Consider the following 14,214-nt stretch of genomic DNA (forward strand, 5'->3'; position numbering starts at 1 on the left):
TTACATCATTTATGATACAACTTATCTTAATTAGAATATAATTGTCGCAATGAGATTCATGAAGCAAAAAATGTTTGATAAAGCGAAGCAAAATTATTTGCAAAATCTCTTTTCTTTCTTATCAAATTCACGTTCGTATTCGTTCTAAAGCTCGCTTAAGGAATAATTTTTCATTCTTAATTTTTACACATTGTTTAACTAAAATTAATTTAAGAAAGGTCGTATTTCTCGTAAGCACACAAATTTTTCAAAACATTAGAATGGAAACCTATCACCTTCCAGTTCGCATATTTTTCTTTTATTTTTTCATTCATAATAATTGTACAAATTTGTTCGTCATTAAATAATAATTTCCATAACTTTTAACCACACTGTGCCAACATAATTATTCGCCATTGTTCATCCAAAAAGCGTGAATATAGCCTTAATAAATATTTTAATTTGTCTCCACAACCTATAATGCCTTTGCTCGCAACGTTAGAAAATACGATTTTATGAAGCATTTTTGGGCGTCCGCTTATATACAAACGTTCTAGGTATGTGTTAAATTTACGTATTAAATACATAGTACGTAATTAGTTGCATGTACACTCCCATTCATAAGCACTAAAACGTCTCTGCTGGCAAATGGAAAATTAAATAATCCGAAAAATCATTAAGGAATTATCTTGAAGGGATCCTGTATAATAATTTGCGACGTATTTCGATCTCTGTTTCGATCAATTTTTCCATTGCGTTAATTCTTGTATTATTTGATTCTATGCATAATTATCACGAATTATTAATGTAATTTAATTAGTATTAATATAATAAACGATTACATAACAGTCAGATTCAAACATTTAAGCACACTTTTCAGAGCTTCTCGTCTCGCTTTTTCTCAAATTTTTCAACTGAAATAAAAATCAGGAGATTTTCGAGCAGAATACATAATTCATTATTTTCCTGTAACTTTTACAAATATATCAACCTCTAGAAAATTATGCTACGCCATTCGAATCATCATTTCGCTTAAATATAAACGAAATACAAATTAGTTGGTTAGACGTGTAATAGATTTTCTCATAGCTTTTTCTCCGCCAGAAGTTTTAACACTGATAAACGGGATGTGCATATTCTCAAAACTATTGTATATTGACTAGAATCGTGCTATTGTATTGCTAATGGAACGTCAATTTTGTAAACCCTGAAAATTTATTAAAACAGGCTACTTCTATTCTATTTTATCCGATCGACAAGCTATATCTTCTTTACGCAACAGACTAGCTCGGGAAATATTTTTCTCAGAATATGTTAATTTTAAACTGGCGAGTGAAGATAATTTTAGTTTCACCATTCGAATAGAAATTTTGCGTTATTGTTGCAACGGTAGTGTCGTTACGCAGCTATCTCTTTTTTCAAAATGAAACACTTCTCGTGTAAGGCACTAGAATTATCATAGGATCGGCTTTTTCAAGAAAGGAAAGAGCACAAAGTCCATTTGAAGTTTTATTGTTAGTACTACGTGCGGTAAGTATAATTTACGTGTGTACACACTATTCAAGAGGATTAAAAAGTTACACTATCTTTAAAAAAGTTTAGAGAAAGTGTTACGCGTTATGTTCGAATGCATACATGCTATTAATTCTTCATCTATTGAAAAAGCGACAAAATTTTCGAAAGTTTTTTCATTCGTGAGATATTGAAATATCGAATTTCTTTTGATTTGATAAAGTAATTTCTAAATTTTTTAACGAAATCATTAGGTATAAAAATTTCACCATCGATATACGTATCTTTTGTAGATATACATCTCTATCTTTATAATTATATATTATCGCTAATTTATTAAGTATTTTAAGATGCATATGAAGTGTACTTTTGGACAATAATTTATCGAAATATTTCTATTAACTTCACCATGTTTATCGAAATTTCAAGTGTGGATGATATCTTTTATCCTTCACATTTACTCGTTATATGAACAATTTTTGTGCAATCTCAATAGCTATAGAAATAATGCTATATACACACTGCACACCTAAACTAAATATGCTATATACAGGTCGAAAAGTTATATCAAATATTCAATGCATTAGTCTCTTATGTATTTGTATGTATATAATTTCATTTGCTACACATATACATTCAGAACATATATATATATATATTCTTCATTCAAGTTTATTGAAATAAGTTTTAAGTAATTGAATGTTATTTGTTAGAATCATGTACTTTTCAATCATTTTGAACAGTGTGGTTTAAAAACCTCTGGTTTAATTGTTATTCAAAAGTATAAGTATTATCAAAGTTCTTTAAGTCTTGAGAAAATTCTATTAGAGCTGATTGCCTGTAAATCTCGACAAAATCCTATTAGATGATCGTACTTTAAATTTATCTAATATGATTCCCTTTTTTCGAACACATTCGCTTTGCTCGATTCTCAGCGCGATTTTACAGTTTTTAAACCATAAGCAGGAAGACAAAGAACAAGTACTTTGCCTTGCGTGAAAATTATTCGCGAAGCAAAGAGTGAACAGCGACATTCAATGTTTATCAATAGATCTTGCAATATCGTCGACAAAGCGTAAGGTGCTTTTAATAATGATCGTTTGCACTATGCGTGCTACATTGTTAATCGTCTCTCGCTCTAAGTGGCTAGAAAGGCACTATGTTTCACAGACAATTCCTGCGGAGAAATCAACAACTTCCACCTCTTCGAGTACAGAGAATATATTTGAAAATCCTGGTGCAGCAAAGAACAGGATAATCTTCTTATTACGAAGAAAATATTCTCTTTGTACAATAGTTGTTCAACTTTATTTTATTCCATAATCGTTGGTTGTTAAATGTATTTGGACACAATAAGAACTTTTGTCTTGGATAATATATTAAACTACCTTCACTTTTGATTCAGAGAAAATATTACAGAAATTATTTAAAGACAGAAAATTACGTTAAAAATCATATTATTAAAACAAATTTGATTATCGAATAACTTGTAATATAGTTTTAAAATAAAACCGGTTAAAAGAAATCTAAGAGTATGGAAAAGCTAATATCGATAATAATTTAGAGTGTCGATTAAAAAATATTACAAATTATGATCTGCCTTTTTAAAATAATTTTTAAATAAAAATTGATAAGTACAAAGGCTTCAGAGTAAAATTTAAAAATTACTATTTTACGGTAACCTCCAATTTAAAATTCATTACCAAACGATATACAATGTATGTATAATAGTCTGAAAGTAGAATTTTGAAATTACAGTACTCTATGAACCGAAAGTTTATTTTGAAAAATCTACGCTTCCGATTTATTTCCTCTTCTTTTCTCAATTTCGTTCATCCTATTTTTCCGATGCACCATGACTTTTGGCCCACTCTGCAAGTATATCCTCGAGAAGCGTTACATGCTATATATATATAACTATAATTGTACTTGCAACTACCTTGTAAAGTATTTCTCCGTTTTCTTTTTAATTACTGCAGCATTATGAGTAAATTTTTGAATATTTCAATGCACTGACTATCTAATTGAAATATCAAAAACTTGTTTCAAAAATTTCGATTTCCTTAAAATAGGAAACAAAATGGTCGAATACAAGTAGCATGGCAGTTAATGCTGAAATATTATAGTGTTTTATATGGTTCACATCAAAATACGTTATCTCACTTGTTGATTAAATATTCGTAAATGTTTCATTAGATCCGTATATTGCTTTACGTTCACTACAAAGCTATGAGGAACTTGACACATTTTGCACAAAATTCGAAAATAGTAAATTGGAGCTTTTGAATGACAGATATTTCGATCTTGATACGTATCACAACGACGCTCTTGTTTTATTTAAAAGTTATCGTATAAGAAAGTTTCGAAGTAAATTAAACAACTATGATTTGTAAAAGAAATTTAATAAAATTAGAACTATGAATGTTTGATAAATTATGAACGAAATTTTCTCTTAAAAGTTTGTTTTTACCGTGAGAGAAAAGAAAAATTGTATGAATCGATAAAGAATTGCAACAGGTAGCGTCGTTAATTAACTTAAATATTTCGAAAGAAAAGAAAATCAAGCAATTAATTTCTTCATTTTCTTCCATAAATATAAAACTATATAGTAAATAAAACGTATTTATGATAGGTATATATAAGCTGTATCTGTTGGCCAATATTTTCAATATTTTTACCAGAAGTATTTCAATTACATGAAATATATTCAAATTATTTGCAAATATCTAGACGAAGTGACCAACATTTTTAAGCTAAGAAGAATTAACCAATGGTATAGTTGGTATGGAAATGAATGCCGTGAAAATAATAAAATTTGCACATTAAACCGGAAAATAGCATAAGACATGTTGTGTGCCCTCAAAATTTCATAAGAATACTTACGAAATTAGCTGAACGCCATTCGTCGAGTTCTACCGATGATAGATGACCAAACACAATTTTCAAAACACTGACACTAACAGCATTATGTTTATCGCGTAAATATATAACCAACTGGTTCCACGAAAATGGGTACGAAAGAGATGTTAAATATAGAAAGAACAGAACAGAACAGAACAGAACAGAACGAACGTAATATGACAGAAACAGAACGATAGAACGAATGGAAAAAATATTGCTCATGGTGTTGATTAAGACGTCGTAACGTACCATGCGAAACTGTCAAAATATTCCAAACTTCATTCGCTCCAGAGGTCGCTCACATCGTTATTACGTTCAAAAGTATATATGTACTTGAATATTATTCATGCTGCTATATGAATTGATCCGAGAAATAGGTTTATACGCGGCTTAACTGGTCTTTTATCGATAATACAATACCTTTTGTCTTATTCAAGACGTTAATTTATAATAAATTTATAATAATTTATAATAAACAACTTTTACAATATACATATATTATAATTAGTAATAAGTGTTAAATGAACGACGTGAAAGTGAAATTATTTTTAACGAACGATCGATCGATTTTTCGTTCAATAAAGCAAGATGTAGGTATCAAAGGATGTTACATTTTGTGTTCCTTTTTTTTTTTTTTATATACAAACTAATCGTTTTATTTATTTTGAGAAGAGTATGAATAAATATTTCGTCCGTTAAGATGTATATCTTTTCTTTAACAATGGTCACCTAATTTTAACAAGACTACGAATATGACCGAGTCTAGCAAAATTTCAACTTGCATACGTTCAATTACAAAATATCGTTAAGTACACCGTTAACTATACATCCTTTTCTGGCGTAATGCTGTGGGAACGACTGTGTCTTGGTATTATAATCAACGAGTAGGAACGACCAAATCGTTCGTCGTCTGTTTATAACGAAAGAAATTTGCAAAGGATTATCAACGTAGAATGCTTATTTCCTGACTTGCGAAATGGGGTTATATAATTCACAAAATAAGTAAACTTATTTTTAATCGAATCTTTACGAAAGAAAATAAAATATTTATACAAATTATATGGACCACCATTATTGCGCTCCATGTTTACTTAAAGATCATTTCGAACAATCGCTTTCAGACCGACCGCACGCGTTTGGTTCAATTCCAGCGATGAGCCAACCTCGACTATAACAGCAAGTTAGAGCCGTGACAAAAAAAGACTATAAAAAGCAACGTACCTGTCCGAGATGGACGACTTTTCGACAAAATTTCCTTCTTGCCGTTACAATTTTCATCATGACGATTCTTAGGCCTGTACGCGATATGATTATACGCATGGCGTATCAAGAATACATTCCCATGGTTATGGTCGTTTACAAAAGTTTCTTTCAAAGAGATTAACATTTTCTTTGTTTAACGGTACTTCGAAGAACGACACTACGGTTATTATGTATTCTTAAGAGTGCCAATTTTCTAACATCACATACAGGCCAGAGAATCACTCCGTTGCAATAGATATAGCTAGCTACCTATAAACATTTCTGTATACATACGTATACATATTAATATATAACATTTAAGCGACAATATACGCATCACAATATTATCGTTCGGCGTGTCATACAAGATCGTACCTCAATAGATCACGATCCATATGTATGTGTACGCTTTCATACCGATAAAAACGGTTGTACGAAAAAAAAAAGTAACTAACGGCTCGAAAAAAAGAAAAGAAGAAACGATCAGTCGATTGTGTTTTATAGATGCTTGTGTTGCGTATGCGTATGAATGAATACGTATGACTGGTGGTACATATTAAATCGTATGCACATACATAACATCATTGTTCTACACACTCTTCCTTCTCTTACAGTCATGTATTTTCGACTTTTGTTATGCGCAAACCGCTCAACCTGCATTACATGAGTTCTCTTCTTTCACGCTCTATACGCATTCGGATTTGGAGGCGGATCTTAATGAAGACTTTTTCACGATAAAATTTGTAAAACTCCACTCACTTACACTAATTTTGTTTACTCTCAAGACTGTACAAAATTAAACGAGAAAACAGTACTTCTTTATATAAATTCAACATTTCCTCTAGATTTGAGTCTATGGACTATTGTGTATTAAGCATACGTTTTGTCTCTCTTTGCGTATATATATACATTTTAACAGATTGATTGCTTTTTTAGTTTATCGTTGGTGCTTCATAAACGCGTCCGAAAAAAAAAAAAGGAAGGAAAAAAGAGACCTGGTTCGAACTTTTATCACAGTATCGTATTACTGCAGTACGAAGCTCTCGGGCATTTTGGTGCGAAACGTAGCTGGCACGCGGAGTTCTCTCATTTTCTTTCGCTTTCCTTAGATACACGCACGCATACATACACACATTCGTTCTATCACTCGTGCATTGCACCACGAAGGAAGCTGGGAAGGCACAGTGTATGTACATATATGTATGTACAGCACCGAACGACGATCGGAGACAACTACAGTACTCGTGGTACACGACATTTGAATATCAATGAAACTTCATTACAAGATTATACAATTCAGCGCTGAAATACCACCTTATAATATATAAAAATAAGGGAAAATATTGAGAAAAGTTTTGTGACCTTCTTACAAAAGTTACATGTTTAATTCCGTTATTGACTGGTTAGGGACTTCTGTCATTAAATTAAATAATCAATGAACCAACAAAAATATCTCTAAATCGAGTGAATTCTTATTATTTTTTGAACCAACAAACCTTTTCTCGTATTCGATTAAATTCAATCTAAAAGCAGGAAATTTATACTACAAATAATATTACTTTCATTATTAAAGTAAAAGTCTTTTTGAAGGTAACATAAAACGCTAAGTACTTCCTTTGATTCTGTTGGCAGTGTTCTCGTTTCTTGATAATTTAAATAGATTTTAAAATCCATGCAATTAACGAGTTTTTCTTACTCTCAAACACCATTGACTAGACCTTATGGGAAGCCCAAGTTTCTGCTTCCTTGCAGTACAATGATTAATCATAAACGAGGACATGGCCAGACAGTACAAACATTAAAACTTATGATCAATACCATGAAAAACGACTGCATTGACACGTCAATTTTACTCTCGCACTTTCCCTGATTTCAGTTAATATTGTTTATATTATGTTATTCTTAATGCAAGACATATTAGCGTCAAGCCTAAAAACGTTAAATACCACTGACTAGACCTAGCGGAAAACCACCGCCTCACTTTTTATAAAATCTCATTTAACATTATCAAGAAAGTACAACAGTATCATTGACCGATCAAGAAGAATATTGCGATACAATATAGTCGAGTTATAAAATTAATGATAATCGAGTACCACGTATAAACTGTGTATGCTCCGTTCGTAGGCACAAGAATATAAAACGTTCTTGTCAAATGATTCTCGTTTTTCCCTGTTTTAATAAAACGACGCTGTTCCTGGATGTATGGCGGCGTACTTTGGTAAGACTGCTGGCGGCGATCCACATCGTATGAGTATCCGTTGGCAGCCTTTGGGACGGAGCTTCGTCGTTGCTGCGTCAGTTTCACAGATCGGTCCTCTTGAAGGACGACGAGGAGGAAGAAGAGGCGCAAACGGACGAGACTGTATACCTTCGTAATGAGTTGTAGGGATCACCTGCATGGTGCTAGGAGTACTTCGAGCCAACACGGACAAGAGGTGACTTCCTGTCTTGAGTACTTGGGTCCCCAGCCTTTGGCGAAGCTGATGCGGACGGAGTTGATATCAACAGGACCAGAGGCAAAGCCTGAAGCCTGATTGCTCGTTCTTGTGGTACTGCTGCCATATGGAAGCTGTAGAATTTTGGTACGATCAAAGATATTCAGACAAAAGCCTGGAGGCACACGATAGACAAGTAGTGTTCTAGACTCCGGGTCATCCAGAGTAGGTGAATTCACAAAGATTGGGCTCTCAGATCTGTTATACGCCCACACACCATCTTCTTCTTGACTAAGCATTAAACCTGCAAATAAATAATTCAGATTCTTTATTTCCCGTAAGATCTTCTCTTTAACTAGCATGTATCTCTATGTTTTTATAATAATGTACTAATAAAATAAAAGGAATTTACCAAGACCAATTTTGCTTCTCGTTCTTTGGACTGCAGGCGGTGCAGTATGATTTTCAGCCAATGTTGCTAAGCAAAGGCCATCACCATCATGGAGGGAATCAAACACATTTACTGTTGAAGGTTCTACAGGGTAGAGGCGACCCACTCTACCACCCAATTCCCAATATGCTAATGTACACCATTCCTTTTGTCCTGTTTCACCTGTAACAGATAAGAAGAATTATTATGAATTATATATAATTACTATCATGATCTGGCTATCACTATGATTTCTAATAACTACCATATAAAATACAGATAACTTAATGCATGACTTTCAACCTTATCCTGTTTATAAGGATGTGCCAATTAAACTGAAGAAATCATAAATTGAAGGACCATAATAATCATCCTTTATACCACTATATCTTATTCCAATGTAAACTTATATTAATTACAGAACATACATAAAATACATAAAAACAATGTTAACGGCATGACATGCAAATCAAGTGTATTTTCATGGTAAGCATATATTGCCATAAAGAATCAATTTTAATAACGATCATTTCTCTTGTTAATTCCTCTTTACGAATCAAAAGGAACTTGTATCCAACGACTGTAAGTTTGTTAATTGAAAGTTCTCGATAGCGTGGGCATCAAAGAATTTAATCTACCGTTTTTATGAAGAACTTCCACGAATTGCGATACGGGCATGCCTCGAAACGAGATGAGATCTGTCATTAACGAGGAGTCTTTCTTTCTTGGTAAAAGTGTTCACTCGGTGAGAGGCTGCGGGCGTACGAGCGGTATCATAAAGGACTTGTCGCCGGAAAGTCCCACGCGTCTCGCCGACCGTTGTGGGGACGATGGCGCCAGATTCGAGAGTAGACAAGAGAGTAGACGGAGAAAGGAGAAAGAATCTGCTACGACGCAGAAAGCCAGGAGTTACATATATTTATGGGATAGGATACGGCCATAGAACTTTCAACTTGTCAACTTCAAAATCGTCAAAATCTTTCTACAAACATAAACTATAGTTCATTTTAAATATAGATACAAAGATATTTAAATTTATTCCTAAAATCAAACCCCTTTTTGATTTCGAGATTCTTTTCTTTGATATCGAAATAAACATTCTGCTGAGCTGCCCTAAATATAGAGAATCTCGTTCTAAATACCAGATTAAAGAAACTCTAGATGAAAATCTCAGTGACAATAAATACATTTCAAAAGTTTTACCCGAGAGACACGGTGTTATACAGATAACAAAATTTGATCCCCATAATATTTTTAAATCTTCATCATCGCCGCCAATAACCATGTATATAAGTATGTGTAGTAGATATAGATAAGTGTTAAATATATAAGAAGAAAGTTGCTTTCAATACTTTACCATTTGATATTAACAGATTTAATCTTAGTGAAAAATTTCCAAATATATAGAAAAAATCGAATTTTTATTTCACGTGACTTAAAAGCTGTTTTCAACGAAAAAATATTTACTTAGTCAGTTTCTTAGTCAGTTATTTTCAATAATCCAGATAAAAGACGTCGTAAAGAGCTCATCTATCGGTCGGTGATACCCGATTTAGCTATCGCAAAAATTGACCAAATCGTGTTTATTTGCTTTGTTTTAGCCGATGATTAATGATACCAGTCGACATTCATGGGGACATCGAATACTCGCACCCAGATAAAAGGATGTACTACAGGTGGAGCTGATTGGCGCCGTTTTATCAGACGTTCTTAAAAAGGAACATCGAAAACGCTTTTAAATATGCAAAAGACCGGCGGAGGACGAACGGCCTGACCAATAAATCGATCGTAACTTTTTGCTATAATTAACGTGTCGCCGCGACGACGTTGGCGTCCGAACCTACCCTAACCCGTTCCCGATCAGGAACGTGTTTACGCCATCTTTCAACGGATCCGCGAACTTATCGTGGACTTCTTGACAGTAGGTAATTCTCGTTTAATTGTCGCTGCATAATTTTGATCGAATCGAATGATCTTGTCGTCACGGGACGAACTTAATTTACCAGAGCGTTTGCGACAAGACTGACAAGAGGCATGTCAGACGATAAGAAGAGCGAAAGAAGCGGAGAAAGGCGAAGTGAAGATAACGAGAAGGATGGTAGCTGAGTATGACGAGTTGGTCAGAGACTGGTCATTCCACGCGGAGGCTGAATTTAGAGGTTAAGAGTCAGGAATAGGAAGAAGAGAGGCGGTGGAACACGGGTGTGTCGAAGACTACGTCCTAGTGTGGCTGTGAGTGCGAGGAGGGAAGAGACGGGGCGGAGCCCCTGCTTCCACCAGATAAAAATAGATATTACGAGTTTACCGCGGCGCCAAGATTGCGGGGTATCGCGACGATTACGTCATCGGTAGTAGCACGAGTGGTTGGAGCAAGGACGCTTGTCGCGTCGTCGGTCGCCGCCGCCGTCGCCTTCGTGGTCGTGGTCGTCGTCGACGTCGTTGTGGTCGTCGTTGTGGCGAATCACGAATTTTCGTGTCTATCTATGATCGTCCACTGCCAGCTTTTAACCGTTTTCGACAAACCCGTGACTCGCGCCATTCAACCATGGCGCTTCGTCTAAGAACGGACGCACGTGTCTCCAACCTTAAGGCCATTCTCATTGAACGTTACTCGTGTTTCTTCAAAGCTTTTATTTCTTCTTTTTCTTTTTACGTATACTCGTATGGTAATATCGATGCAGATTTATCGCTCTTCAAAAGTTGATGTTTGATCAAAATTTAAAATACAGTTTTGTTTACTATCTTAGAAGTAGCTTCCTATCTTAGAAGTGTTTAAAAATACATGTTTTTGAATATCATTTCTTCCTTAAGTTTTTATCGAAAGAAATCTCATTAACAATATTATACCTCCATTGTATATAAATTGTTTTCGAATAAAACTAACATTGCAAATATTTCTTGTATGTAGTCCATTGTTCAATTAAATAGATAATTTAATAAGTATTCACGTTACTTGATAAATTTTATTATTCATAAAATTCTGGCACGAAACGTTTCATTTTCGAATTGTGTTCTGCCATCTCGCGTGGTATGCAAACTATACAAGTTTAATTAATTCACGGAGGCGAAACACTCTGATGTCTGAATGGGCCAATTGTCCTTGATATGCAATATGCTAATTGCACGTGATAAAACTGTTCCGTAATATACGATAAGCCGTATTATAATATCACGATATCGTGTAAATATCAATAGAATATTATTACATGGTTCTGTTTTGTCACTACAATAAATATTATTTTTTTATCATATCTTTAATCGAGCATCCCAATAAAATAATTTTATTAGGATATTCTATAAAATAAATTTCTACAAAATTTTGTAGAAATTCTTGAACAGACTCGATAATATTCCTTAAATTGTATTATTTATATTATATTTAATTGATACTATTTATTCGTAATTATCAAATTGCATGGGTTTCGATTCTATCGAATTTGAAAATTCTAAAGAATTTGAAGAGTACAAAATAAATTAATCGGAGAATTCAAAGAAAATGATTGAAAAATAATTTCAAATTACACACGTACAAACGTTAATAAATCCTGCTACGTGACTGAACTATTAAATACCAATACATAATATAATCGCGATGATATTTCTATCGTTGCATGTATTATTCAACTCTATATTTAGCTCAGAAATATTGATCATCAGCAAAATCACAAGTCCCGATAACTTCCTCGTTGCAGTGTTTCAAATCTAACTAATTTACTATCAAACTTTTCAATATTGCTATTTACATTTAAACCTCGAACTATTACGTTTAGGTTTATCAATTATGGGAAATATCATTATAGACCTGCACAAATATCACGCGTATTTCATATTGAAATAATCAATTTCAATTTTCTTTTTCTTTTTGTAATTCGCGTGTGGTTGTCAACAGAGCCTGACAAATTACAGGCTAATGAGCTCGTGCAACGGATACATACTATTGAACATTCACATGCGTCTTTTATGCGGCGAGCGACTCTGGAAAATTGAAAGCAAATTGAGCCCTGTAATAAAGCAATTCTGGTCGGTACTCTGAAGATCACGATAAAAGAGTAATTGTGGAATTCGTTGCAGCTTGCAGTTAACTGTCCTCGTTTGTGTACTCACGCTGTATTATTTCACGTCTTCCAACCAGATTATACGTCTAGTGATTTATTCGAAGAACCGTCTTCCGTTTAAAAGAGGACCGCCTTTCTTCAACCCTGTTCGTTAAGCCGCCAACTGTAGCCGAATTTTCTTTCTTCCATGCAAATTCTTTTTCGTTCGTTTTTCGGAATTTATGGTCTCTCTTTAGGAAAGGTCCATATTTACGAAGTATCTATTACTTTAATAATATTGTGTCTTTCATAAAGGGAGGAATTACAGATATTATTTTACGAAAGAACAAGGATGAAAACGGTGAAAGTTACTATGAAGTCAAGCAGTCGATATAAATAAATAGGATGTTTATGAATTGTAGAATGTTAATGTACGTAATAAGAAGTTGAAATGTGAAGCTATGTATGAATTATATAAATTTTTTAGTTACGTTATATACATATAGTATGGTATTATGATGATACAAGGGCTTCAAAAATCAACTACGAGTATCGACCAAGATGATTTTCAAAAATTTAATGGTGGCAATTAAAGCTTAATAACGCAAAATTAACAATAATTATTAGATTAATATATTCAAGGAGTATGATATCAATAAAGAATACTTGAATGATTAAAATAGTAAAATAGTAATTATCACGCGATCTTTAACTAAATCGTCTTTATTAATATTATTTTATTATTTATCCGACGCTTCTTTATGAATAAAACTCTCTCAATGAACATCTAAACTAATCTTATATTTCAATATCTAAATCATTCATATCTGAGTCATTCAAAATCAGCTCACTGACCACACCTTGTGTGTCCATGCCTTAGATAATTTGTACGATACTGTTCCGTGTCTTGGAACATATTTCTGCACACATTCTTGTGAGAACACCTGGCTGTATCGCTACCGTACATACATGGCAATTGGTATGCAACGGAAGAGTCGATCCTCGTGGATTTGCGATTGTCCACGGTTTTCTGAACCGTTAGAAAAATTTTCTGCACCCATTTGAGGGGGGCTTCGAATCACCTAGGCGATTGATTATGAATCACGCGTTGCGAATTGTCTGGCAAAAGACAACGGGAAAGGAGGCTAGTGTATTTAGTACTTCGCGAGGCCATGAAACCGTAATATCGTGTACATGAATTCTGCTTATGTGGATATGTAGTTTTGCATACCATTCTGTTTATTATAGCATTTATATGCTGGTTAACGAAGTCCAGGCATATATACTAAGTTTCACATCATTTGATAGTATGTACTTTCATATGAATACTAAAAGTTTAAAAGGTGGATATAAATAATAGAATTTAATAAAAAAACGCTCCATTGGAAAATGAGAGTAAGTAAAAATAATTTTTCTAACTACTGAGCACGAATGGCAACTAACGCAGTAGATTTTGCCTTTCGCCACATTTGAAGACTATTTCCTCACATCTAGGATTCGATTAAAATTTGTCTAGCCAAGACCTGTTTTATGGAAGAACGGGGGAGGCGGTTAAAATGAAATAACATTTATTTCCTAATAAACTATATTTCAAATTCTTTAGTACTCATCTTCAAACTATATTATTCCTTTCTTTCCTCTTTCTTCATTTTTCTTACTCGTCATATTCGTTAAATAA

The 14,214-nt window shown here is 33.5% G+C and overlaps 1 protein-coding gene across 1 annotated transcript in view; it reads right to left on the reverse strand.

Annotated features, from left to right (window-relative positions):
* Positions 1–5,391: 5,391 nt before the first annotated feature.
* Dad (Daughters against dpp) overlaps positions 5,392–14,214 on the reverse strand; it is a 107,474-nt gene continuing 98,651 nt past the window's right edge. The window contains exons 4-5 of the mRNA XM_072009600.1: positions 8,485–8,685; positions 5,392–8,376 (exon numbers count right to left, since the gene is read on the reverse strand). Of these exons, the coding sequence (XP_071865701.1) occupies positions 8,027–8,376; positions 8,485–8,685 (551 nt within the window). The 3' untranslated portion in view covers positions 5,392–8,026. The remainder of the gene's footprint in view (positions 8,377–8,484; positions 8,686–14,214) is intronic.

The sequence above is a fragment of the Bombus fervidus genome, chromosome 8 (genome assembly GCF_041682495.2).
Source record: "Bombus fervidus isolate BK054 chromosome 8, iyBomFerv1, whole genome shotgun sequence".
NCBI classification, from domain to species: Eukaryota; Metazoa; Arthropoda; class Insecta; order Hymenoptera; family Apidae; genus Bombus; species Bombus fervidus.